Below are 25,619 nucleotides of genomic sequence, written 5' to 3' on the forward strand. Positions count from 1 at the left end.
TCCATTTTCTCCAGTGGTGCTGCCTGACCCCGCTGAGTTACTCCAGCATTTTTGTGTTTATCTTCAGATCTAAAGTTATTCCACATTTCACAAAATCAGTTCCTTATAAAATAATAGCAAAGACAAAAGAGTCTTTTTTAAAATATCAGATTAATTGCAGAAAAGATGGTCATTACCTTCACGCACTGTTCAGCAAGATCTCTACTAGTCCTATTATTGAGCTCAACTACAACCAAACGATTACAAAGTGCTTTGATTGCTCCGTCCACTCCAACTATCCTTCGTGTACATTCAGCAGACACATCCAAGTAGTATGTAATGGCACGGGCTGTCACTTCCAATACATTATCGGGCGCACTTTCATCCAGAAAAAATTTGCATAGAGCTGGAAGAAAAGTACGAGGAGGGCATCTACAAAGGGCAAACAAAATATATAATTAAAAGTACTGTATTTATAGAAAGGTATTGCATAAATGTAACCACTTTTTATATTCTATTAATTATATTTATTATTATATTTATATTAATTATATTATATATTTTATTAATGGGAAAATTCAGATAGCAATAAGATAATATATATTAGAAGGATGAGAGGAGATCTTATCGAAACGTATAAGATTATTAAGGGGTTGGACACGTTAGAGGCAGGAAACATGTTCCCAATGTTGGGGGAGTCCAGAACAAGGGGCCACAGTTTAAGAATAAGGGGTAGGCCATTTAGAACTGAGATGAGGAAAAACCTTTTCAGTCAGAGAGTTGTGAATCTGTGGAATTCTCTGCCTCAGAAGGCAGTGGAGGCCAATTCTCTGAATGCATTCAAGAGAGAGCTGGATAGAGCTCTTAAGGATAGTGCAGTCAGGGGGTATGGGGAGAAGGCAGGAACGGGGTACTGATTGAGAATGATCAGCCATAATCACATTGAATGGCTGTCGGTGCTGGCTCGAAGGGCCGAATGGCCTCCTCCTGCACCTATTGTCCATTGTCTATCACATTAGTTTATGTTAAGGAACAATTGCATTTTTTTGGACTTTGAGAGAAAATTAACAGAAGGCTAACGGTACGCAGCACAAAGCAATATTTTACAAGGCGTTTTTTTAAAGATAAAAATATTAAAAATAATTCATTTCATCAACAACACAAGTATACAGATTCATGGGCAAATTTCAACTCAATCATCAAATTTTCATCCCAACGTGGTATTTTGCAAATTTAGAAACAAAAAAATAAAATGTAACAGGGAGGTCATTGCGAATTATGGCCAGAGACACAATTAGGCTTGCAATTTTAACAGTGTGGAATATTACATTGTTGAACTGTAAAGGCCTTCATTTGAGTACTTTTTAAGGACATGATCAAGTGTTTAATTGTCATATATAGTGAAAACAGAAGTGAAATTCATACTTGCGACATAATAGGTCTGCAAACATAGTACTCACCGTTAACAAAATAAATAAAAGTTCAATAAACTTTAAAAACAAACAATATTGGTGTAAAACAAAAGCCTAAAGTCTCAAAAGCAACAAAGATAATTTGCAGTTTGTACTTTAGTTGGGAGTTTGTAGTGCTCAATACAAAGTCCCCCCATTTCAGGGCACCATAATGTTTGGGATACATGGCTTCACAGGTGTTCGTAATTGCTCAGGTGTGTTTAAATGCCCCCTGAATACAGGTATAAGAGAGCTCTCAGCACTTAGTCTTTCCTCCAGTCTGTTCATCACATTTGGAAACTTTTCTTGCTGTTTATCAACACGAGGACCAAAGTTGTGCCAATGAAAGCCAAAGAAGCCATGAGACTGAGAAACAAGAATAAAACTGTTAGAGACATCAGCCAAACCTTAGGCTTACCAAAATCAACTGTTTGGAACATCATTAAGAAGAAAGAGAGCACTGGTGAGCTTACTAATCGCAAAGGGACTAGACAGGCCAAGGAAGACCTCCACAGCTGATGACAGAATTCTCTCTATCATAAAGAAAAATCCCCAAGCACCTGTCCGACAGATCAGAAACACTCTTCAGGTGTGGATTTGTCAAAGACCACTGTCTGCAGAAGACTTCATGAACAGATACAGAGGCTACACTGCAAGATGCAAACCACTGGTTAGCTGCAAAAATAGGATGGCCAGGTTACAGTTTGCAAAGAAGTACTTAAAAGAGCAACCACAGTTCTGGAAAAAGTTCTTGTGGACAGATGAGATGAAGATTAACTTATATCAGAGTGATGGCAAGAGCAAAGTATGGAGGAGAGAAGGAACTGCCCAAGATTCAAAGCATACTACCTCATCTGTGAAACACAGTGGTGGGGGTGTTATGGCCTGGGCATGTATGGCTGCTGAAGGTACTGACTCACTTATCTTCATTGATGATACAACTGCTGATGGTAGTAGCATAATGAATTCTGAAGTGTATAGACACATCCTATCTGCTCAAGTTCAAACAAGTGCCTCAAAACTCATTGGCCGGCAGTTCATTCTGCAGCAAGACAATGATTCCAAACATACCTCTAAAGCAACAAAGGAGTTTTCAAAGCTAAAAAATGGTAAATTCTTGAGTGGCCAAATCAATCACCCGATCTGAACCCAATTGAGCATGTCTTTTATATGCTGAAGAGAAAACTGAAGGGGACTAGCCCCCAAAACAATCATAAGCTAAAGATGGCTGCAATACAGGCCTGGCAGAGCATCACCAGAGAAGACACCCAGCGACTGGTGATGTCCATGAATCGCAGACTTCAAGCAGTCATAGCATGCAAAGGATATGCAACAAAATACTAAACATGACTACTTTCATTTACATGACATTCCTGTGTCCCAAACATCATGGTGCCCTGAAGGGGGGGGGGGGGGGGGGGGGGGGGACTATGTATAAACACTGCTGTAATTTCTACATGGTGAAACCAAAATGTATAGAAATGGCCTTAATTAAAATCTGACAATGTGCACTTAACCACGTGATTTTTTTCTATTACAAATCTCAAATTGTGGAGTACAGAGGCAAATAAATAAACGATGGGTCTTTGTTCCAAACATTATGGAGGGCATTGTAACCTTATAATGGCATTGATTCAAATAAAGAAAATTGAAAATAAAGATCATGAAAGAAGCTTAAGTGGAAAATCTAAATTAAGTCTTTTTTCCCAGACTCCACCAGAAATTTTCCCAACACATTCACAACACTTGAAGTTTGTCCATTATGGAGATGTGCACTCGAAGCTTGGCTGTTCCATTATGTGATTCCTCAAAGTTGGAAACAGCCTCTCCATTTAACTGAAGATCGACACAAAATGCTGGAGTAACTCGGCAGGACAGGCAGCATCTCTGGGGAGAAGGAATGAATGACATTTCGGGTTGAGACCAGTCTGAGAGTCAGGGGAGAGGGAGACTGGAGCTATGGACGGGCAAGGTGTGAAAACGACAGATCAAAGCAGACGTTGATCAAGGAAATATAGGTTCATTGTTAGCTGAGGGGAATGTGACAATGAGCCATACAATCAGTAAAATTAATCAGGACAGTAAAACTAGTCGAGAACTAATGTGGGGGAGGGACAGAGAGGGAAAGCAATGGATTATTTGAAGTTAGAGAAATCAATATTCATACTGATGGGTTGTAACCTGCCCAAACAAAATACGAGGCGCTGTTCCTCCAAGTTGTGAAATAGATAGACTTGCACAAAAATATAGGTGGGCTGATTAATCAGTTTGCAGTCAATACAATATTTCAAGAGTCAAGAGTGTTTTATTGTCATATGTCCCAGATAGAACAATGAAATTCTTACTTGCAACAGCATATGTAAACATAGTACACAGTAAACAAAAGAATAAACGAGAAAAAAAATTCAGTGTATATACACACACAAATATACATTTATTTATATTTATATGTATATATATATACATATACACACACACACACACGCATGCACACATGCGTACACACAAAACCCCCCCAATAATAGTGCAATAATCATCCAGGTAGTTCAGAGCTTATTTGAGGTTGTAGTGTTTAATAGCCGAATGGCTGTAGGGAAGAAGCTGTTCCCGAACCTGGACGTCGGTTTTCAGGCTCCTGTACCTTCTTCTTGATGGCAGGTGTGAAATGAGTGTGTGAGGGTGGTGCGAGTCTCCGATTATGCTGGCTGTCTTTTTGAGGCAGCGATTCCTTTAATGATAGGGAGGTCAGAGCCAGTAATGGACTGGACAGTGTTCACAACGTTTTGTAGTCTTCTTCGCTCCTGGACATTCAAGTTGCAGAACCAGGCTGTGATGCAACCAGCCAATATGTGTAGTCTGAAGAAGGGCCTCGACCCGGAACGTCACCCATTCCTTCTCTCCTGAGATGCTGCCTGACACGCTGAGTTACTCCAGCATTTTGTGTCAACCAGCCAATCTGCTCTCTACTGTACATCTGCAGGGGTGCAAGACAATCCTCTTTGACATACCAAATCTCCGTAATCTTCTCAGGAAGTAGGGGTGTGGATGTGCTTTCTTTATAATTGTATCAGTGTGTTAGGTCCAGGAAAGATCTTCAGAAATATGCATGCCCAGGAACGAAGTTTTTGACTCTCTCCACCATTGTCCCGTTGATATAAACAAGATTGTGGGTCCCTTCCTCTTCCAAAGTCCACATTCAGTTCATTGGTCTTACTGATATTGAGAGCCAGGTTGCTGAGCTGGCACCATTTGGTCAATCGATCGATCTCACTTCTATACTCTGACTCATGACCATCTGCAATTCGTCTAACAACATTCGGCGAACTTGAAGATCGAGTTTGCACTGTGTCCAGCTATACAGTCATGAGTTTAGTGTGTAGAGCACACAGCCTTGAGGTGCTCCCGTACTGCTTGTTATTGAGGAGGAAGTGTTTCTGCCAATTCAAACCGACTGTGGTCTGTTGATGAGGAAGTCGAGGATCCAATTGTAGAGGGATGTGCAGAGACTTAGTACTGTGAGCTTGGTACCCAGCTTGGAGGGGATGATGATATTTTACGCCGAGCTGTAGTCTATAAACAGCCTGATGTATGACACAAAATGCTGGAGTTACTCAGCGGGACAGGCAGCATCTCTGGAGACATTTCGGGTTGAGACCCTTCTTCAGCCTGATGTGTGTTTTTATTGTCCAAATGGTCCAGTGCAGAGCGGAGAGCCAGTGAGATCGCATCCTCCATTGACCTGTTGTGGTGGTAGGCAAACTGTAGTGGGTCGAGGTTCTTGGTGAGGTAGGAGTTGATATGCACAATCACCAATCTCTCAAAGTACTTTAGTGCCACCGGTCGATTGTCGTTAAGGCACATCACCTTACTCTTCTTGGGCACCAGTATTATTGATGCCCTCTTAAAGCAGGTGGGAACCTCAGACCGCAATAATGAGGTTGAAAATGTCCGCAAAACTTCAGTCAGTTGATCTGCACAGTTTTTGAGAACTCAATTGGATATACCATCAGGTCCAAACGCTTTCCAAAGGTTCACCCCACTGAAGGATCTTCTGACGTCAGCCTCTGTGACTGTGATACCATATGGATACCATACCGTATGGGGTCTCGGGAAAGCACATCAGTTCTCCCTTTCAAACCATGCGTAGAACGCATTGAGCTCGTCAGGGAGTGACGCTTCGCTGTCACTTGAGCTGCCTCCTGATTTCCGCCTTGGAGGAAGTGACGGCATGCAAGCACTGCCGCTGTTGTCAAACATCCGCCTTATCCTCCAGCTTAGATCAAAAGTCCCTGTTGGCCTTTTTGATGGCTTTGTCAAGGTCATATCTGGACTTTTTATACACCTCTGCGTGTATTTCGTGGAGTTGTCGATAGTAAGGAAGATGGGCAAAGGATTGAACAAGCATTAGACCGGTTGGAAATATGGGCAAGGAAATGGTAGATGGAATTTAATCCAAATGTGAAGTTTTTGACTTTGTTTAAGGGGAGGAGTATGCAGTGAATGGCAGGAACCCTTGGAGCACTGATGTCCAGAGGGCTTTCCAGCACAAGTCCTAGCTCTTTGAAAGTAACAACATAAATAGGATGGTACAAGAGGCATACAGCATGATTGCCCATCAATCTTTGTTAAAATAGAGAGGTTTGCGATACAAGCCACTATAAATGGCTTAGTGTTATTTCAGTATCCAATTACTTGAGCACCTGTCAAACTCAAATTGCCCAAGGTTCAATTCCTTACCTGCGTGTGTGGGTTGAAAAGTTAACCAACGCCCTCACAGAATTCCCATCAAGACTTGGGTTGAAAAGTGATATAAATGCAAGGAATCCTGTATTCTTGGATTACAACTTTTATTTTAAATGCTAGACTATACTTTGAAGCGCTTGCAATACTCAATGTTCTTTCAATATTCTCCTTTTGGGGAAAAATATTATGGTTTCAGGCAGTGCTATAGAAATATTTGATTTTAACTTAGTTTATATGTTACTTTTAATTGTGGTGATACTTTAAGAAAAGTGATCTTTAAACCATAAAATCGAATCAGCTAGAATGCAAGACATAGGAGCAGAATTAAGCCATTCGGCTCTTCGAGTCTGCTCCGCCATTTCATCATGGCTGATCTATTTTCCCCCTCAACCCCATTGTCCTGCCTTCTGCCCATAACCTTTGACACCCTTACTAATCAAGAACCTATCAATCTCCTCTTTGAAAACAAATAAATAGTAGACACCTTAAACCTAATTTCCCTCATATACAAAAAACAAAACTGACATACAATTAAGCAACTTCTTGCAACTGTTCATTTTTATGTAAACTAGTTTTGCACATAGTGGCTGAAAGGAAACCATAGTACTGAATTTAATCTAGTGCATTATTTCTAATTCAATTTAAAAAAACAAGTGGCTAAACTTCCAAGATCGGTATGGTTACCACAGAAATACTGGTCTTATCTAAACAAATACTTAAACATATACATCATTGTATCGTGAAAAAAATTGAGAGTATTTTTATAGTACACCCAAAACTGTTTGTGATATCAATACACCAGCAGTGAAAGGAAATCAGCTTTTTATTGCGTACATAATAGAGGAACCACCTCTCCCCTTGTGTCCAAATACTGCAGGCATAAATACTTGACATTGCCGAATTAGTTTTAGCTTATGATGTGTCAAGTATAATTGAGAATTTTGGAAGGGCATTATATCTCCAAACTCCTCTGTAAACAACCATTTACACTCTTCGTAAACTGATTATCCTTCTAAAAATGTTTATTTGCTATTTCTATAATGCTACAGTGCCCTCCATAATGTTTAGGACAAAGACCCATCATTTATTTATTTGTCTCTGTACTCCACAATTTGAGATTTGTGATAGAAAAAAAATCACATGTGGTTAAAGTGCACATTATCAGATTTTATTAAAGGCCATTTTTATACATTTTGGTTTCACAATGTAGAAATTACAGCTGTGTTTTTAAATAGTCCCACCATTTCAGGGCACCATGTTTGGGACACACACATATGCACATGTTTGGGACACACACATATGCACAAACACACATGTACACATAAAAAACAGTGCAATAATAGTGCAATAATAACAATAACAGTCTTTGTAGTTCAGAGCTTATTTGGTTGTAGTGTTTAGTAGCCTGATGGCTGTAGGGAAGAAGCTGTTCCTGAACCTGGGCTTTACAGTTTTCAGGTTCCTGTACCTTCTTCCCAATGGCAGGGGTGAAATGAGTGTGTGGCCAGGGTGGTGTGGTCTCTGATGATGCTGGCTGCCTTTTTGAGGCAGCGATTCTGGTAAATCCCTTGGACTGGGCAGTGTTCACAACTTTTTGCAGTCTTCTTCACTCCTGGGCATTCAAGTTGCCGAACCAGTCTGTGATGCAACCAGTCTCTCTACACCTGTAGAGAGGTTCAAGAGAATCCTCTCTAACATACGAAATCTCCACCATCCTCTCAGGAAGTAGAGTCGTTGTTGGGCTTTCTTTATAATTGCATCAGTGTGCTGGGTCCAGGATAGATCTTCAGAAATATGCAAGCCCAGGAATTTGAAGCTTTTGACTCTCTCCACCATCGTCCCATTGATATAGACAGGTTTGTGGGTCCTCATCCTTCCTCTACCAAAGTCTATAATCAGTTCCTTAGTCTTACTGACATCGAGAGCCAGGTAGTTGTGGTGGCACCATTTGGTCAATCGATTGATCTCACTTCTATACTCTGACTCATCACCATCTGTAATTCGTCCAACAACCAAGGTGTCATCGGAGAATTTGAAGATGGAATTTGCAGTAAATCTGGCCACACAGTTGTGAGTGTAGAGCGAGTAGAGCAGGGGGCTGAGCACACAGCGTTGAGGTTCACCCGTACTGATTTCTATTGAAGAAGTGGTTTTGCAAATTCGAACAGATTGTGCTCTGGTAATGATGTAGTCGAGGATTCAGTTGTAGAGAGATGCGCAGAGACTCCGTTTCGTGTTTGGTAACCAGTTTGGAGTATTGAGCACGAGCTGTAGTCTATAAACAACAGCCTGAAGTTTTTATTGTCCAAGTGATCCAGTGGAGAGCACAGTGAGATCACATCCTTCGTTGACCTGTTGTGGCTGTGGGCAAATTGTAATGGGTCGAGGTTCTTGTTGAGGTAGGAGTTGATATGCGCCATAACCAACCTCTCAAAGCACACCGGTCAACAGTCATTGAGGCACGTCACCTTACTCTTCTTGGATTATTATTGATGGAGTATTAATGATGCCCTCTTAAAGCAGTTGGGAACCTCAAACCTAATTAATGAGATCTGTTCAGTTCTGTTTAGTTTATTGTCACGTGTACCGAGGTACAGTGAAAAGCTTTTTGTAGCATGCTAACCAGTCAGCAGAAAGGCAATACATGATTACAATCGATTCATTTACAGTGAGAGGTTGAAAATGTCTGCACAGGTTTTAAGAACATCACCAGGTCCAGAAGCTGGACCATCAGGTCCCGACGCATTTTGCTCGTCAGGGAGTGATGCTTCACTGTCACTTGAGCTGCCCCCTGTTTTTGCCTTGTAAGGAAGTCAAGCCCTGTCACAATTGCCGAGCAACTGTCTCATCCTCCAGCTTAGACCAAAAGTCCCAAATGGCCTTATCAAGGTCATATCAAAGTCTCCACTATTGTCCCTGTACCCAAAACGACAAGGATCACTGGTCTTAATGACTACAAGCCTGTCGCACTGACCTTTGTAGTCATGAAGACCTTTGAAAGACTTGTGCTGGCCCAGCTGAAAAATATCACAAACCCTCTGCAGTTTGCATACCGGGCCAATAGATCGGTGGATGACACAGTCTCCCTAGGCCTACACCTCAGCCTCCAGCACCTAGACCGTCAGGGGACCTAAGCAAGGATTTTGTTTGTGGATTTTAGCTCTGCATTCAACACCATTGTGCCAGAGCTGCTACACTCCAGACTCTCCCAGTTGACTGTGTTTGAACCCCACTATCAGGGGATCATCAACTTCCTGACAGACAGGAAGTAGCATGTGAGGCTGGGAAAGCACATCTCGGACCCGCAGACCCTCAGCATAGGAGCACCGCAAGGCTGCGTCCTCTCCCCTCTCCTTTACTCTCTCTCTACACCAACGACTGTACCTCCACAGACTCCTCTGTCAAGCTTCTCAAGTTTGCGGATGACACAACCCTGATAGCACTGATCCAGGATGGGGAGAAATCTGCCTATGGACAGGAAGTGACACAGTTGGTGCCATCGCAACAACCTGGAGCTCAATGCTCTTAAGACAGTGGAATTGATAGTAGATTGTAGGAGAGCGCCCCCTTCCCTCCCCCCACTCACCATGTGGAATCATTTAAGTTCCTTGGAACCATCATCCCCAAGGATCTTAAATGGGGGGCCACCATCGACTCCACAGTCAAAAAAGCCCAACAAAGGATGTACTTTCTGCGGCAGCTGAGGAAACACAATCTGCCACAGGCAATGATGGTCCAATTCTATACTGCCATCATAGAGTCTGTCCTCACCACCTCCATCATGGTCTGGTTTGGCTCAGCAACGAATCGTTCGATCAGCTGAGAAGGTTGTTGGCTGCAACCATCCCCACATTGACCAACTGTACACTGCAAGGACCAGGAAGCGAGCTAGCAAGATTATCTCTGACCCCAAACTCTTTGAAGCACTTCCCTCTGGAAGGCGACTCCGGACTGTCAAAGCTGCCAGAGCCAGATATAAAAGCAGCTTTTTTTTCTTGAGTAGTAGCTCTACTCAATAACCAAAAGTCTGTAGCCTCTTTTTGCTCGGTTTATTTCATTCACATGTTTAAACTATAATGTTTTATTCTTAATGTTTTAATGTTTTATGCTTTATTCTTGATTGTTTACTGTATGTTCGTGTTGTTACTTGCGAGCGGAGCACCAAGGCATATTCCTTGTACGTATACATACTTGGCCAATAAACATTCAATAATGTTCAATAATATTTGGACTTCTTGTATACCTCTGCGTCGCCAGACTTGAATGCTCGGGATCTGGTCCTCAGAAGTATGCAGATCTCCTGGTTCACCCAAGGCTTCTGGTTAGGAAACACTCAGATCGTTTTTGTAGGAACACTCCCCTCCTTACATAAGCAGAGGGCATGGGTTTATAGTAAAGAGGAAAAGATTTTATAGGAATCTGAGGGGTAACTTTTTCACACAAACAGTGGTGGATGTATGGAACGAGCTGCCAGAAGAGGTAGTTGAGGCAGGTACCATTGCAATGTTTAAGAAGCAATTAGACAGGTACATGGATAGGCCAGGTTTAGAGGGACATGGGCCAAATGCAGGCAGGTGGGAATTGTGTAGATGGGGCATGTTGGTCGGTGTGGGCAAATTGGGCCAAAGGGCTTGTTTCCACACTGTATGACTCTATGACAAATCCTATAAATGGCACTGCTCATTGTTAATCAGGCCAGACCCCTGGATAATGTAGAACTTAACAACATAACTTATTCTAATTGATGAAACTTGTTAATGTCAGGTATGACTTTAACAAGGAGAAAACAAAAACGATTGCTTTTATTATAAAACAATCTAGTTTTTCTTTAAAGTATTCAAAGTCACAGATTCATCACTCCATGATGAAAAGTGTTCCAGACATCCTTGAAGAGAAAAAACAACTGTTTTAAAGGGGAAATCTCCTATTTTTAAAAACACTGATCCCAAGTTTTAGATTTCCCTCAAGTGAAAAAATGTGCACCACATTCAAGTGCCTCCAAAAAGCTTACCCACTTTATGACTTAATCTAGTAAACTTCCTCAGAATACATTAACACACTTCCCTAAATCACAGGACCAATACTCTACACATTAATCTGGGTGTCATTGCTTCCATGCCCTTATTAAATGAAGCACATTAAGCTTTTTCCTTTTTTATCCATGCTAAAATGAACAATTTCATATTCTCCCACATTATACTCGATTTGCCAAGTCTCTGTCCATTCACTTAAAGTACCTGTATCACTTTGTAGTCTCATGGCCTCTTCACAAATTACTTTCCTGCATTATCAATGAGAAAACAAATTCAATTTATAAAAGCCTTTCAGATCCTTTTCAGATCATCCCAAAGTGCTTAACCACCAATGAATTCTAAAAAATGTAACTCCTGAAACAGCAGCAAATGCTCACAGAGCAAACTCCACAAAGAGCAATATGGTAATGAACAGACAATCTCTTTTAGAAATGTGGAGCAAGGGATAAATGCTAAGAAATTACAATAATTCAACTGCTCTACAGAACTGTACCATGCAATCTTTTATATTTATCCAAGAAAGTAAACAGGGTGTCAAAGTTCAATATCTTTTGCAAAGTCTGCACTTTCAATAGTGCTTGACACTCTCGGAACTGTACTGAATTCTTGACCTGCATTTACATTTAAGTCATGTGAAGGGAACTCAGAGGGAACTTTCTGACTCAGAGGCAACTTTCTGACTCAGAGGCAAGAGTGGTGTTGAGCCAAGTCAGAGATCTTTCCACTAAACAGTACAATACTGTTAGAGGATGGTGAATCTGTGGAATTCACTGTCAGAGACGGCTGTGGAGGCCAAGTCATTGGGTATTTTTAAGGCAGAGATTGACAGATTCTTGATTGGTAAGGGTGTCAAGGATTATGGAGAGAAGGCAAGAGAAAGGGTTTAAGAGGGAAAGATAGATCAGATTGACTGGCGGAGTAGAATCGATGGGCCGGATGGCCAAATTCTGCTCCAATGGCTTATCAGCGTATGATTATGAACAATACAAAATCCTTGCAATGTCCAAAACAAGACCTATTCTCAACCAAAAGTCAGTCAGTATGCCATCGCGTTTTTTTCACAATCACGGGTCGCGGGTGCTGTGACTATAGACAATAGGTGCAGTAGGCCATTCGGCCCTTTGAGCCAACACCACCATTCAATGTGATCATGGCTGATCAATCCCAATCAGTACCCCATTCCTGCCTGCTCCACATACCCCCTGACTCCACTATCCTTAAGAGCTCTATCTAGCTCTCCCTTGAAAGCACTCAGAGAATTGGCCTCCACCGCCTTCTGAGGCAGAGAATTCTACAGATTTACAACTCTCTGACTGAAAAGGTTTTTCCTCATCTCCGTTCTAAGTGGCCTACCCCTTATTCTTAAACTGTGGCCCCTGGTTTTGGACTCCCCCAACATTGGGAACATGTTTCCTGCCTCTAACGTGTCCAACCCCTTAATAATCTTATATGTTTCAATAAGATCCCCTCTCATCCTTCTAAATTCCAGTGTATACAAGCCTAGTCGTTTCAGTCTTTCAACATACGACAGTCCTGCCATTCCGGGAATTAACCTAGTAAACCTACGCTGCACGCCCTCAATAGCAAGAATATCCTTCCTCAAATTTGGAGACCAAAACTGCACACAGTACTCCAGGTGCAGTCTCACCAGGGCCCTGTACAACTGCAGAAGGACCTCTTTGCTCCTATACTCAACTCCTCTTGTTATGAAGGCCAACATTCCATTGGCTTTCTTCATTGCCTGCTGTACCTGCGTGCTTCCTTTCAGTGACTGATGCACTAGGACACCCAGATCTCGTTGTACGTCCCCTTTTCCTAACTTGACACCATTTAGATAATAATCTGCCTTCCTATTCTTACCACCAAAGTGGATAACCTCACACTTATCCACATTAAACTGCATCCGCCATGCAACCGCCCACTCACACAACCTGTCCAAGTCACCCTGCAACCTCATAGCATCTTCCTCACAGTTCACACTGCCACCCAGCTTTGTGTCATCTGCAAATTTGCTAATTTTACTTTTAATCCCTTCATCCAAGTCATTAATGTATATTGTAAATAGCTGCGGTCCCAGCACCGAGCCTTGCAGTACCCCACTCGTCACTGCCTGCCATTCTGAAAGGGACCCATTTATCCCCACTCTTTGCTTTCTGTTTGCCAACCAATTTTCTAACCATTTCAGTACCCTACCCCCAATACCATGAGCTCTGATTTTGCCCACTAATCTCCGATGTGGGACCTTGTCGAAGGCTTTCTGAAAGTCATGGTACACTACATCCACCGGCTCTCCCCTGTCCATTTTCCTAGTTACATCCTCAAACTTACAAGAAACGTACAAAATTCTTAAGGGGTTGGACAGGCTAGATGCAGGAAGATTGTTCCCGATGTTGGGGAAGTCCAGAACAAGGGGTCACAGTTTAAGGATAAGGGGGAAGTCTTTTAGGACCGAGATGAGAACGTTTTTTTTCACACAGAGAGTGGTGAATCTGTGGAATTCTCTGCCACAGAAGGTAGTTGAGGCCAGTTCATTGGCTATATTTAAGAGGGAGTTAGATGTGGCTAAAGGGATCAGGGGGTATGGAGAGAAGGCAGGTACGGGATACTGAATTGGATGATCAGCCATGATCGGTGCAGGCTCGAAAGGCCGAATGGCCTACTCCTACACCTATTTTCTACGTCTATGTTTCTAAAAGATTCCAGAAGATTAGTCAAGCATGATTCCCCCTTCGTAAATCCATGCTGACTCGGAACGATCCTGTTACTGCTATCCAAATGCTCCGCAATTTCTTCTTTTATAATTGGCTCCAGCATCTTCCCCATCACTGATGTCAGACTAACTGGTCTATAATTTCCTGTTTTCTCTCTCCCTCCTTTCTTAAAAAGTGGGATAACATTAGCTACCCTCCAATCCACAGGAACTTATCCTAAATCTGTAGAACATTGGAAAATGATCACCAATGCGTCCATGATTTCCAGAGCCACCTCCTTAAGTACCCTGGGTTGCAGACCATCAGGCCCTGGGGATTTATCAGCCTTCAGTCCCATCAGTATACCCAACACCATTTCCTGCCTAATGTGAATTTCCTTCAGTTCCTCCGTCACCCTAGGATCTCTGGCCACTAGAACATTTGGGAGATTGTTTGTATCTTCCTTAGTGAAGACAGATCCAAAGTACCGGTTCAACTCGTCTGCCATTTCCTGTTGACTGAGGAGTCAACATGGGTATAAAGGCAATCCAGATCTAAGGGTAGATGCATTCCTGCCCCAGCAGGAAGTTGTTCAGTCAACAAGGCCTGCCTGCCAACTTACACAATTGATGAACTAGGTCAAGCTATTTGAAATTAAAAATCAGTTACATTGCCCACTCATAGCAACATACAATAAATTATAAAATAAGGTTTCAAATGAAATACAAGCTGAGGAAAGAAAAATAAGTCAATAACCTATTAGATAAGTAGACTGAAAACTAATGTCCAGGTTCAGGGACATCTTCCCTACGGCCATCAGGCTATTAAACACTACAATCTCCAAATAAGCTCCGAACTACATAGACTTGGGGGCATTGTGTGAGCGTGTGCGTGTACACTGGATTTTTTTGTTTTGTTTATTATATTGTTTAGAGTACTATGTTTACATATTCTGTTGTGCTGTTGCAAAAAAGAATTTAATTGTTCTGTTTGGGACATATGACAATAAAACACTCTTGACGTGATTGCAAATAAAGTTGCCATCATGGTGTATTTTGCTTGCAAGTTTCCCTGGGAGCACCAGTGAGAAATAAGTAACTAAACTCTGATTACTACATACCAAACACTGCTGAAAAATCAACAATTGGGCAAAAGACAAGGCAAGGTTCAATTACAATAATCTCTGACCAAATGTTAAATAATCTATGTTTATTTAAAGTATGAGTGCAAGAAGATATCAGTGGAATCTGTTCTGGATTTGGCCAGGCCAGTTATGCCTGTGGGGTCAGGCACAGTACAGCACATTACTGTGAACATGAAAATACTAAATTAGACTCTTATTGTTTTCAGGCAAATCATTACAATCGTATTGCAGTGCATCAAGATTTGGAAGAAAGCTAACAATATTTTACATCTTTGATCATTATTCAACAATATTTGCCACATTCTCAACCTTCCTGTTCTCAGGACCGACCTGCAATCAGTGGTCGCTGAGCGCAAAGGGGAAGACAATGGGGACCCGACGAGGGGAGACCTCCGTGAAGAACAATGGAGGACCCGGCGTGCCGGGACTGCCCGGCGTGCCGGGACTGCCCGGTGTGGGGGGGCCGCCGTGAAGAACAATGGGTGCCCGGCATGGGGGGACCCGGTGTGGGGCACTCTAGTTTTAGAATCCTCTGCCCAGAGGATAAGCCTGCATTCGTTTGTTTGTTCCGGTTACGGTGATGTGCACACGGCAGCCAGCCAACAGACGCTTGTCTTTTTCTTTTTGTTTTCACTTTTAATTTCAAGTTTTTGAATACCTTGTCTTGTGTTGTGACTGTTGGCAGACCAATTTACCAATTTCCCTCCGGGGATGAATAAAGTTCTATCGTATTGTATTTATGCATACACTGACGATTAACGAGTTGCATGTAATCTCTCAGCAATTTCCAACTTTGCTTTTTTCAGCAACAATGCATCTGGGCGGTCAACTTTTTTCTTGATGATCATATCTTTGATGTGAATTCCTTCTCCAACCTCATCTACTGTTCCAGGTGTGGACTCCTTTATATCAGTGAGACCAAACGCAGGCTCGGCAATCGAATCACTGAACACCTCCGCTCAGTCCACCTAAATCTACCTGATCTCCCGGCTGTTAAACACTAACTCGCCCTCCCATTCCCACACTGACCTTTCTGTCCTGTGCCTCTTCCATTGTCAGAGTGAGGCCCAGTGCAAATTGGAGGAACAGCACCTCATATTTCACTTGGGCAGCTTACACCCAAGCAGTATGAACATTGACTCCTCTAACTTCCTCCCCCTTCCCAGTTTTCCGACCAGTCTTACTACAGTCTCACTCTGACTACTTTTTGTCTGTTTGCTTTGTTGTTACCTTCTCCCAACCAACAATGATCTATTCTACATTTGTCCTCGTTGCCAATCAGTTTAACTCCCACTCCCACACTGACCTTTTGTGCAGGAAGGAACTGCAGATGGAGAGATGCTGCCTGACCCGCTTAGTTATTCCAGCATTTTGTGTCTACCCACACTGATCTCTCTGACCTGGGCCTCCTCCTCCACTGTAAGCCCTTATCTCCTTTTGTTTTCTTCACATCACTGACCTTTGTCCATCCTTTGCCAATCAAAACCCCACTCACCTCGATCCACCCATTGCTTGTCTGCCTTTGTCCCCCTTTTACCCCCCCTTCCAGCTTTCTCTCCCCCACTTCAATCAATCTAAAGAAGGATCCCAATCTGAAAAGTCGCTATCCATATTCTTCAGAGATGCTGCCTAACCTGCTGAGTTCCTCCAGCATTTTGTGTCTTTATTTGTAAGCCAGCATCAGCAGTTCCTTGCGTTTAAAAAAGTGCCCAAATTTGAAATTGTGATGTTCTACGTAATAATTTAAATTTCAAAATATCCAACAAAATTGAAGGGTAACATACATATACAGTTAATTATAATATGACTGTCTTCAATTTTTTCATCATTACTAGATTGTTTAATAAAATAGGAGCTATCACAACTGAAATAGATCCTTTTAACAGCTGCATCTTGATTCTGCAATAACGAGTTATACCACCTCTGGACTCATCTTTTGTTTATCAATTGCCTTTGTCATGAACTCATTTTTGAATTCATTTTTGAATCATCATTGACCTCAATTTTTTTCAAGGCTTTGTATTTGCTTTAAATTTGTTCCTCGTTACTACTTTTTATTTCAAATTAAAGGTTTTGTTCACATTTGTTCATCTGTATCCAATATTTTCAATTTAGTCCCAGATTTGCAATTCCCACAGCATTTTGATTGGGAGTATAAATTCTGTTGTAAAATTGTGCGACTTGTCCAAGGAAATTTTCTCCTGCTCAAACATAAATGCCCTTCAAGTTTAAATTGCATTTAGCTTCAGAATAGCCTTGTACCAAAATCCTTTTTGGGTAGTGCTAGTCTAGTTTGGAATGAAAAGTATTTTGCAATGGATTCTAAATCATTAATGCACAACCTGCTACATTCCTGCCAACTCTAGAAATATTTATCTAGTTCTTGGGAAATAAGTTGCTCGTCTATTTTTGAAGAAGCCAAACAAGGAGTCAAATTGAATAGGCAAATAGACCACTCCCCCAAGGCAACCAATGAACCATGGCAATAATCTCCACATGATTTTCATTGTTCTTTTAATGGTAAAAGTTAGAAAACCGGTTTGAAAAATGATTACTAACTCCTTACAATTATTCTTATAGTCTTGAAGTCATTGGTTAAATGCTGAGCAAAAAAAGTGATTAGTCAATACTGATTATTATTTGAAGATCTAAATGGATGAAATAATTCAGTAAACCTGTTGGTTCTCCAGTGCAGACATATTAATAGCATATTCAAATATGGAACAATACACTTCAGATACGGGGCCCAAGAAATTCCAAAATCTTTTCATCACCTCCCGTCTGGACTACTGCAACAGCCTCCTCTATGGCGCACCCTCAAAAATCATCAATAAACTTCAATACATTCAAAACTCCGCTGCCCGTCTACTCACACACACCTCGATCCGTGACCATATCACCCCCGTACTTTATAAACTCCACTGGCTCCCCATCCCCCAGAGAATCCAGTACAAAATCCTCCTCATAACCTACAAAGCCCTCCATAACCTGGCCCCATCCTACCTGACCGACCTCCTCCACAGGCACACTCCCACCTGCACCCTCCGCTCTGCCGCTGCCAATCTCCTATCCCCCCACATCTGGACCAAACTCAGATCCTGGGGACAGGGCTTTCTCCATCGCTGCTCCCACCCTATGGAACTCACTACCCCAAACCGTTAGAGACTCCTCCACACTCACCACATTCAAAACATCGCTGAAGTCTCACCTGTTCAGTACTGCCTTCAACCACTGAAGGTCACCTCACCTTCTGTCTCCTTTCTCTGTTCATTTATTTATTTATTTATCTATTTATTCATTTCCCTATGTTCTCAAAATCTCTGTAAAGCGTCTTTGAGTATATGAAAAGCGCTATATAAATAAAATGCATTATTATTATTATTATAATACAGTCTTAAAAAAAAGTAGAGCAAAATACGGTGGAGATGGGAGGGGGAGCTCTGAACTAGTCAACAATAACAGCTAAGAACACACAGAAAACTGATGACAATTTATGTATCTTTTATTTATAATGAATGATCTTTTGCTCTCTTGCTATCCACTTTGCTGCTGTAACACTGTAAATTTCCCCGGTGTGGGACGAATAAAGGAATATATTATTATTATTAACTAACAAAGCATGAAATATCTAGATGAAATTGTATACATACGAGATTTCATCAATGTTACTTTAATCAACAACCAATAGTCTGTATGCTCCAACCCACATCCTGGATGATACAAAAGAATATAATCGTAGCCCATTTTCTAATTATCAGGCGACTTCCATCCGACATAAAAACACTAAATGGAAAGAACAAATGCCTTATGCAGTGGCTCTCGTGTCCTCGGGACATTTAGGCCTCAACTAAAAGTTTAAATAAGAAAGCAAAGCAACCACCTCATAACAAGATCTAATAAAAAAAAAGGCAAGAACTGAGCGTTTATTTTTGTGGTTTTGGCAGAGGGAAAGGTACTCGAGTATCATACCATTCTACATTTTATATCCACACCAGTACAAAAGAAGTCTAGGTTTCATTTACTCATCTGTAAAATGACATCTCAGAAGAACAATCCTGCACTGTCATATTGGTATAGACATTCACTGTATGCAAGTCTCTGGAGCGACGTACAAATTCAGAGTTCTTCTTTTTAAGTTAAAGTTTAGTTTACTGCCAGCTCTTCTTAATAACCATTTTCTCCAGAGGTCCCTTCATATCATACGTCAGAAAAAAATGCATGAATGGTACAGAAAGCAACATTCATACACCGATTTTGCAAAGCTTAGAGATAGCACAGAAAAAAACCCTTTAGATCCATGCTAACCATTATGTACAAATCTCTACTATTTACATTTATCAGTACTCTGTCCGTAGCCTTGCTTCAATACCCTGGAAATCAAGTGCTTATCTCAATACTACCTAACTGTTGTGAGTGTACCTGCCTCCACCATCTGCTCAGGCAGAACATTTTAGATTCCAACCGCCATGAGGTGAAAATATTCTTCGTCAGATCTCCTCTAAATCTTACCCTAAACCTATGCCCTCTAGTTTTAGGCACCTCTGCAATGGGATACAGCATTTTCTTCCTCTCTTCTTCACCAGTCTCTTTATATGATAGAGAGCTTGCTTGGGCTCCAGTTCTATGCTGGCTGATGAGGTCAACACGGGAACTGCAGACTCTTCCACAGATCAGGTGTTGGTGCCAATTCAACGGACAAGAGGGTAACTGATGGAGGTGATGTTCTCCTTCCACCAATTTTTAGATTTTTTAGATTTGTTTTTAGATTTAGAGATACAGCGCAGAAACAGGCACTTCGGGCCACCGGGTCCGCGCCGCCCAGCGATCCCCGCACATTAACACTATCCTACACCCACTAGGGACAATTCTAGGGACAATTTTTACATTTGCCCAGCCAATTAACCTACAAACCTGTATGTCTTTGGAGTATGGGAGGAAACCGAAGATCTCGGAGAAAACCCACACAGAATTGTAGGTGAGAAAAACCTAGTTTCTGATAACTTTAATCGCCTTGTTTTCTCTTCTTTGAGAGAATCATTTAGATTCTTTTTTTAGAATTAGATACAGTGCAGAAACAGGCCCTTCGGCCCACCGGGTCCGCGCCGCCCAGCGATCCCCGCACACTAACACTATCCTACACCCACTAGGGACAATTTTTGCTTTTGCCCAGCCAATTAACCTACATACCTAAACGTCTTTGGAGTGTGAGAGGAAACCGAAGATCTCGGAGAAAACCCACGCAGGTCACAGGGAGAACGTACAAACTCCGTACAGTACAGCACCCGTAGTCCGGATCGAACCTGAGTCTCCGGCGCTGCATTCACTGTAAGGCAGCAACTCTACTGCTGGACATCTAATGCAAGGATTCAAAATTTTTGCTGCTATCCTGAATATTCCTCCTCCACTTTGAGCAGTCATAGATTATGAAGTCCCAGAAATCATTAGCGGTTTTGCCAATGTTTTAAGTAAGCTATGTGCACACACTCTAGTGTTTTCTCCTGTCCTCCACTGTCTCACCATCCTTATTTCAGCCCTAAACGTATTGGTTAATATCCTGAGGCTGTTTCCCCATGATATTGAAAACTCCTCCACCAAAATTGTAGGAAATATTCTTTCCATATCCAGCTTGTCAAGTCCCATAACAATTTTGAAATAAAAACAATGCTGAAAACGCTCAGCACGCCAGACACCAAATGTGGAAGAAAAAGATTTACAATTCCAGGGTGAAATCCATAAACAAAACTTAAAATCTTTGAATTCCACTGGAAGAACAAAAGAGATGAACAGGTTTGAGGAAGGATCTCAGATGTTTGAACTACTTTTGTCTCCTTCCCAGTTCTGACAAAAGATCTTCAACCTAAATCATTAACTCAGTTTCTCTTTCCACAGATGCTGCTTGAATTGCTCATTATTTATTTTTTACTTTCAATACAGCTCAAGAACAGGCCCTTCGGCCCCCAATGTCTCTGCTGAACATGATGCTGACCATCACTTATCTACCTGCACATAACCCATATCCCTTCATTACCTCCATACCTCTATCCAAAAGTCTTTTAAATGTCACTAACGTATCTGCTTCAACCACCATCCCCAGAAGTGCTCTCCAGGCACTCGCTACCCTGTGCAAAAAACATGGCTCGCAGCGTGACAATAAACTAAATTCAAACTTTGCTCTTCTCACCTTAAAGCTATGCCTTCTAGTATTTGATTTTTCCTGGGAAAAAGATTCTGACTGTCTATCCTATTTATGCCTCTCATAATTGTATATACTTCTATCAGGCCTCCCTGCAACATTTTTGTTTTTATTTCAGATTTCCAGAATATTAAGTTTTTTAAAATGTTTCCATTAGAATTTTATCTTTCATCATGCTTCTAAACTCTCGTGAATACAGGTCTCATCGACCCACTCACTGTTCATTCAACACTCCCTCAACACCAGGAACAGACTACAAACATTAACTGTTTCTCTTTCTCCAGCTGAGTTTCCATCATTTCAGGCATAACATGTATGTTAACAACGTGGCCTGTCAACAGAACTAACTAAGTCTAATTAGAATCATAAAGCTGGGGATGTTGACCTCAAAGGGGACAGTGATCATGGTTTGCTTAACTTCCGATGGATTGGGGGATTGCCTTAATGTCCTAGTTTCAGTGGGATTGTGGGATCATCCCCCCCTCTCCACTGGTCAGCACACCATGAAATTTGTGCCAGGCCCAAGATCTTGATCACAAAGTTTGCGGATGTCCCCTAGCTGATTGGCAGTGTGAGCTGCGAGGATGCTACGAGGCTGCAGGGTGACTTGCATAGGTTGGGTGAGAGGGTAGAAGCATGCCAGATTCAGTATAATGTGGATAAATGTGAGGTTATCCACGTTGGTGTCAACAACAGGAAGGCAAATTATTATCTGAATAGTGTCTGAAAAGGGGAGGTGCAACGAGACCTGGGTGTGCTTGTACATCAGTCACTGAAAGTAAGCATGCAGGAAGAGCAGGCAGTGAAGAAAGCCAATGGCATGTTGTCCTTCATTGCAAAAGGCTTTGAGTTTAGGAGCAAGGAGGTCCTACTGCAGTTGTACAGGGCCCTGGTGAGACCGCACCTGGAGTATTGTGTGCAATTTTGGTCTACTAATTTGAGGAAGGACATTATTGCTATTGAGCGAGTGCAGCGTAGGTTCACCAGGTTAATTCCCGAGATGACGGGGCTGACATATGATGAAAGAATGGGTCAACTGGGCTTGTATTCACTGGAATTTAGAAGGATGAGAGGGGATCCTATAGAAACATATAAAATTCTTAGAGGATTGGACAGGGTAGATGCAGGAAAAATGTTCCCGATGTTGCGGGAGTCCAGAACCAGGGATCACAGTTTCAGAATAAGGGGTAGGCCATTTAGGGCTGAGATGAAGAAACTATCACCCAGATAGTTGTAAATCTGTGAAATTCTCTGCCACAGAAGGCAGTGGAGGCCAATTCACTGGATGTGCTCAAGAGTTAGATTTAGCTCTTAGGGCTAAGGGAATCAAGGGATATGTGGGAAAAGCCAGAAAGGAATACTGATTTTGGATGATCAGCCATGATCATATTGAATGGCGGTGCTTGGCTTGAAGGGCCAAAAGGCCTACTCCTACACCTATTTTCCATGTTTCTATGTTAAATACCCATTTCCTCAATGGGTTAAAGGAAGTGGAGGCATACTTAAGGTGATGATAAAGTTCATGAAATTCAAAGCTTTTCAACTTTACGACTGGTTGCTGCTGCTCTCTGTATTTACATAATATATTCCTATAAATCTTAATGTTATAAAGTTTTCTTAGACCTCATGAGCATGGTTCAACAGCAACGAAAACAATACATTTTGCTACATTTTGTGAACATCTATACCGTTGAAAGTTGAATATCCCAGGCAAGACTTGTTCAAAACAATATGTAAGAAGGAACTGCAGATGCTGGTTTAAACCGATGATAGATACAAAAAGCTGGAGTAACTCAGCGGGACAGGCAGCATCTCTCGGTCTCGACCCAAAACGTCACCCATTCCTTCTCTCCAGAGATGCTGCCTGTCCCGCTGAGTTGCTCCAGCTTTTGTTTAAAACAATGCCATTTAAAGTTCAATTGGTTTTATGTTAATATTTTTACACCAAATAAATTACCAACTTCAAAATTTTAATGTGACCAGATAAATTCATAACTCCAGACAATGCTGTGTTCTGTGTCCTTGTTATTCTAACAATGTTTTTAACATTCCCACACCAACCAAATCATGCATAACATAAAATATCAGTATTTTTTTAATATAAAAACATTAGGAGGGCTTCCTTGGACACAGTAAAACCTAGTTTCTGATAACTTTAATCGTCTTGTTTTCTCTTCTTTGAGAGAATCATTTAGATTCTTTTTTTAGATTTAGATACAGCGCAGAAACAGGCCCTTCGGCCCACCGGGTCCGCGCCGCCCAGCGATCCCCGCACACTAACACTATCCTACACCCACTAGGGACAATTTTTGCATTTGCCCAGCCAATTAACCCACATACCTATATGTCTGGAGTGTGGGAGGAAACCGAAGATCTCGGAGAAAACCCACGCAGGTCACGGGGAGAACATACAAACTCCGTACAGACGGCGCCCGTAGTCAGGATCGAACCTGAGTCTCCGGCGCTGCATTCGCTGTAAGGCAGCACCTCCACAGTGTGCCATCATGCAGCATGGAAACAGGCCCTTCAACCCATCAAGCCCACGTCAACCATCAAGCATCCACTCATGGTACTACTATATTAATCCTATTTTTTTTCCTAACATTCCCAATAACTCCCACATAATGTTACTGCTCATGAACACATCAGGGGCAATTGAGCGACCCATCAATCAGCCTGTCTTCAGGATGCGGAAAGAAACTGGAACACACAGACGAAACCACATGGTCACATGGAGAATATGTAAAACTCCACACAAACAACACTGGTTAGGAAAGAAGCCAGGTCGCGGGAACACTGAGTCAGCAGCTCTACTGGCCGCATCATGTTTCTCTGAACTTTTACTCTGGAAGAAAAGAGACTTTGGAACTCTGCTTCCATCAACCTTTGAGGGGAAAAAAGTACTTTGAAGTACGGATAAATAGATTTTTGATATTCACAGGTGCGAAACTACCCTGAAATAAACTTCAAATACGATTTTTGTTTTTAAATACTGAAATAAATTTTGAAGTTTGAGTGAATTATAAACAAAAACAAGTTTGAAGTTAGGGGTAGAGTAAAAGTGAATTATAAACAAAAACAAACAACCAGTCAGATTTTACTTACGTTTCAAAACAACGGTCCACATTATCGGACATAAGAAGGAGCATACACAGCTGCTCCAAGGCTATCAGCTGCATGTCCCTCTCGTCGCCCTGGCCCATCTGCAGCCATTCCAACAACGTATCGGGATCCACATCGGCCATGCTGAGGCCGCTTCAATATGTTGTTATATTCCCCCTTCACACTGTTCTTCTCGGAGTTAAATGTACTGGCGGAGATGTGTTGCCACGGGAGAGAGATGGCCGACAACTCGCGATTAGTCCGTAAAGACCTTAATGGAAAGCAGAGCAAAGCAAATGTTAGCATGGAGTGTTCGGCGGCTTCAAACACCCACAGCGCAGCCCGATGATTTAAGGTTATTTTTCTCTCCCACCTCCCCTTACGTCCTCCCTGGGTCGCGGCCGCCATTTAACCACCAGCCCGGGGCTCGGCCGTGTCTGCCGGCCTGGCCCGGCCTCCCGCTGACATTGGGCCCGGGGCTCGGCCGTGTCTCCCGGCCCGGCCTCCCGCTGACATTGGGCCCGGGGCTCGGCCGTGTCTCCCGGCCCGGCCTCCCGCTGACATTGGGCCCGGGGCTCGGCCGTGTCTCCCGGCCTGGCCCGGCCCGGCCTCCCGCTGACATTGGGCCCGGGCCCGGACTCAGGCTCAGCCGCCGGCCGCTCACCTCCGGCGTTGGGCCGAAGGTCGTGACCGTGTGTCGGCTCCAAACGCCTGATGTAAAAGGGCGCACGGGGTGGGGGTGAGGGGCTCCCGTCGCCTCCGAGGCCGGACAGGAAGCCGGCCGAGCCAGGCCGCCGCCGCCGCGCTAGGCCCCTGTAGCCGCGGCCGCCTCACATCCCCCCCCCACCCACCGCACTCACCAGGCCTTATCCCGGCTCGCCGCCTTCCCGACGCCGGGATCAAGCGGAAGAGGCTGAGGCGGCGCCCGGTCGGAGCAGCGGTCGGTTGGTCGCCCACGTCCCGTCTCTCCCCGTCCCGGCCCGGCCCGGCCCTCGGGCGCGTAATGCGGCGGCGCAGCCTCGGCTCCTTCCTCTCCCTTTCAGGGAGCGTCGCTAAAATGCCACCGTCGCCCTCAAGCGTCGAGCATCGTACGCCTTCATGGGGAATTTAGTTTCTGATGCACTTGGTAACCGTACCAGTTATTATTAACCTTCTGATAAACCTTGCAAGTTATTAACCTCAGATATACCTTGTAAGCCTTGCAATAATCTAATTGGAAAATATCTAATTGATGAATTGCTGGAATCCCTGATTTACGTCTTAGTGTAATCTACTATTCTTACA

General features: G+C 42.7%; 1 protein-coding gene across 9 annotated transcripts in view; it reads right to left on the reverse strand.

The window, feature by feature from the left end:
* The window catches only part of hectd1 (HECT domain containing 1), a 77,042-nt gene extending 51,663 nt beyond the window's left edge, over nucleotides 1-25,379 (reverse strand). For all 9 annotated transcript variants that reach the window (XM_078406456.1, XM_078406452.1, XM_078406454.1 and 6 more), the window contains exons 1-3: nucleotides 25,196-25,379; nucleotides 24,339-24,606; nucleotides 177-411 (exon numbers count right to left, since the gene is read on the reverse strand). In XM_078406456.1, coding sequence (XP_078262582.1) covers nucleotides 177-411; nucleotides 24,339-24,478 — 375 coding nt within the window. In that variant the 5' untranslated portion in view covers nucleotides 24,479-24,606; nucleotides 25,196-25,379. The remainder of the gene's footprint in view (nucleotides 1-176; nucleotides 412-24,338; nucleotides 24,607-25,195) is intronic.
* Between the last annotated feature and the right edge of the window lie 240 nt (nucleotides 25,380-25,619).

Source organism: Rhinoraja longicauda, chromosome 10 (genome assembly GCF_053455715.1).
Source record: "Rhinoraja longicauda isolate Sanriku21f chromosome 10, sRhiLon1.1, whole genome shotgun sequence".
Classification (NCBI taxonomy): Eukaryota; Metazoa; Chordata; class Chondrichthyes; order Rajiformes; family Arhynchobatidae; genus Rhinoraja; species Rhinoraja longicauda.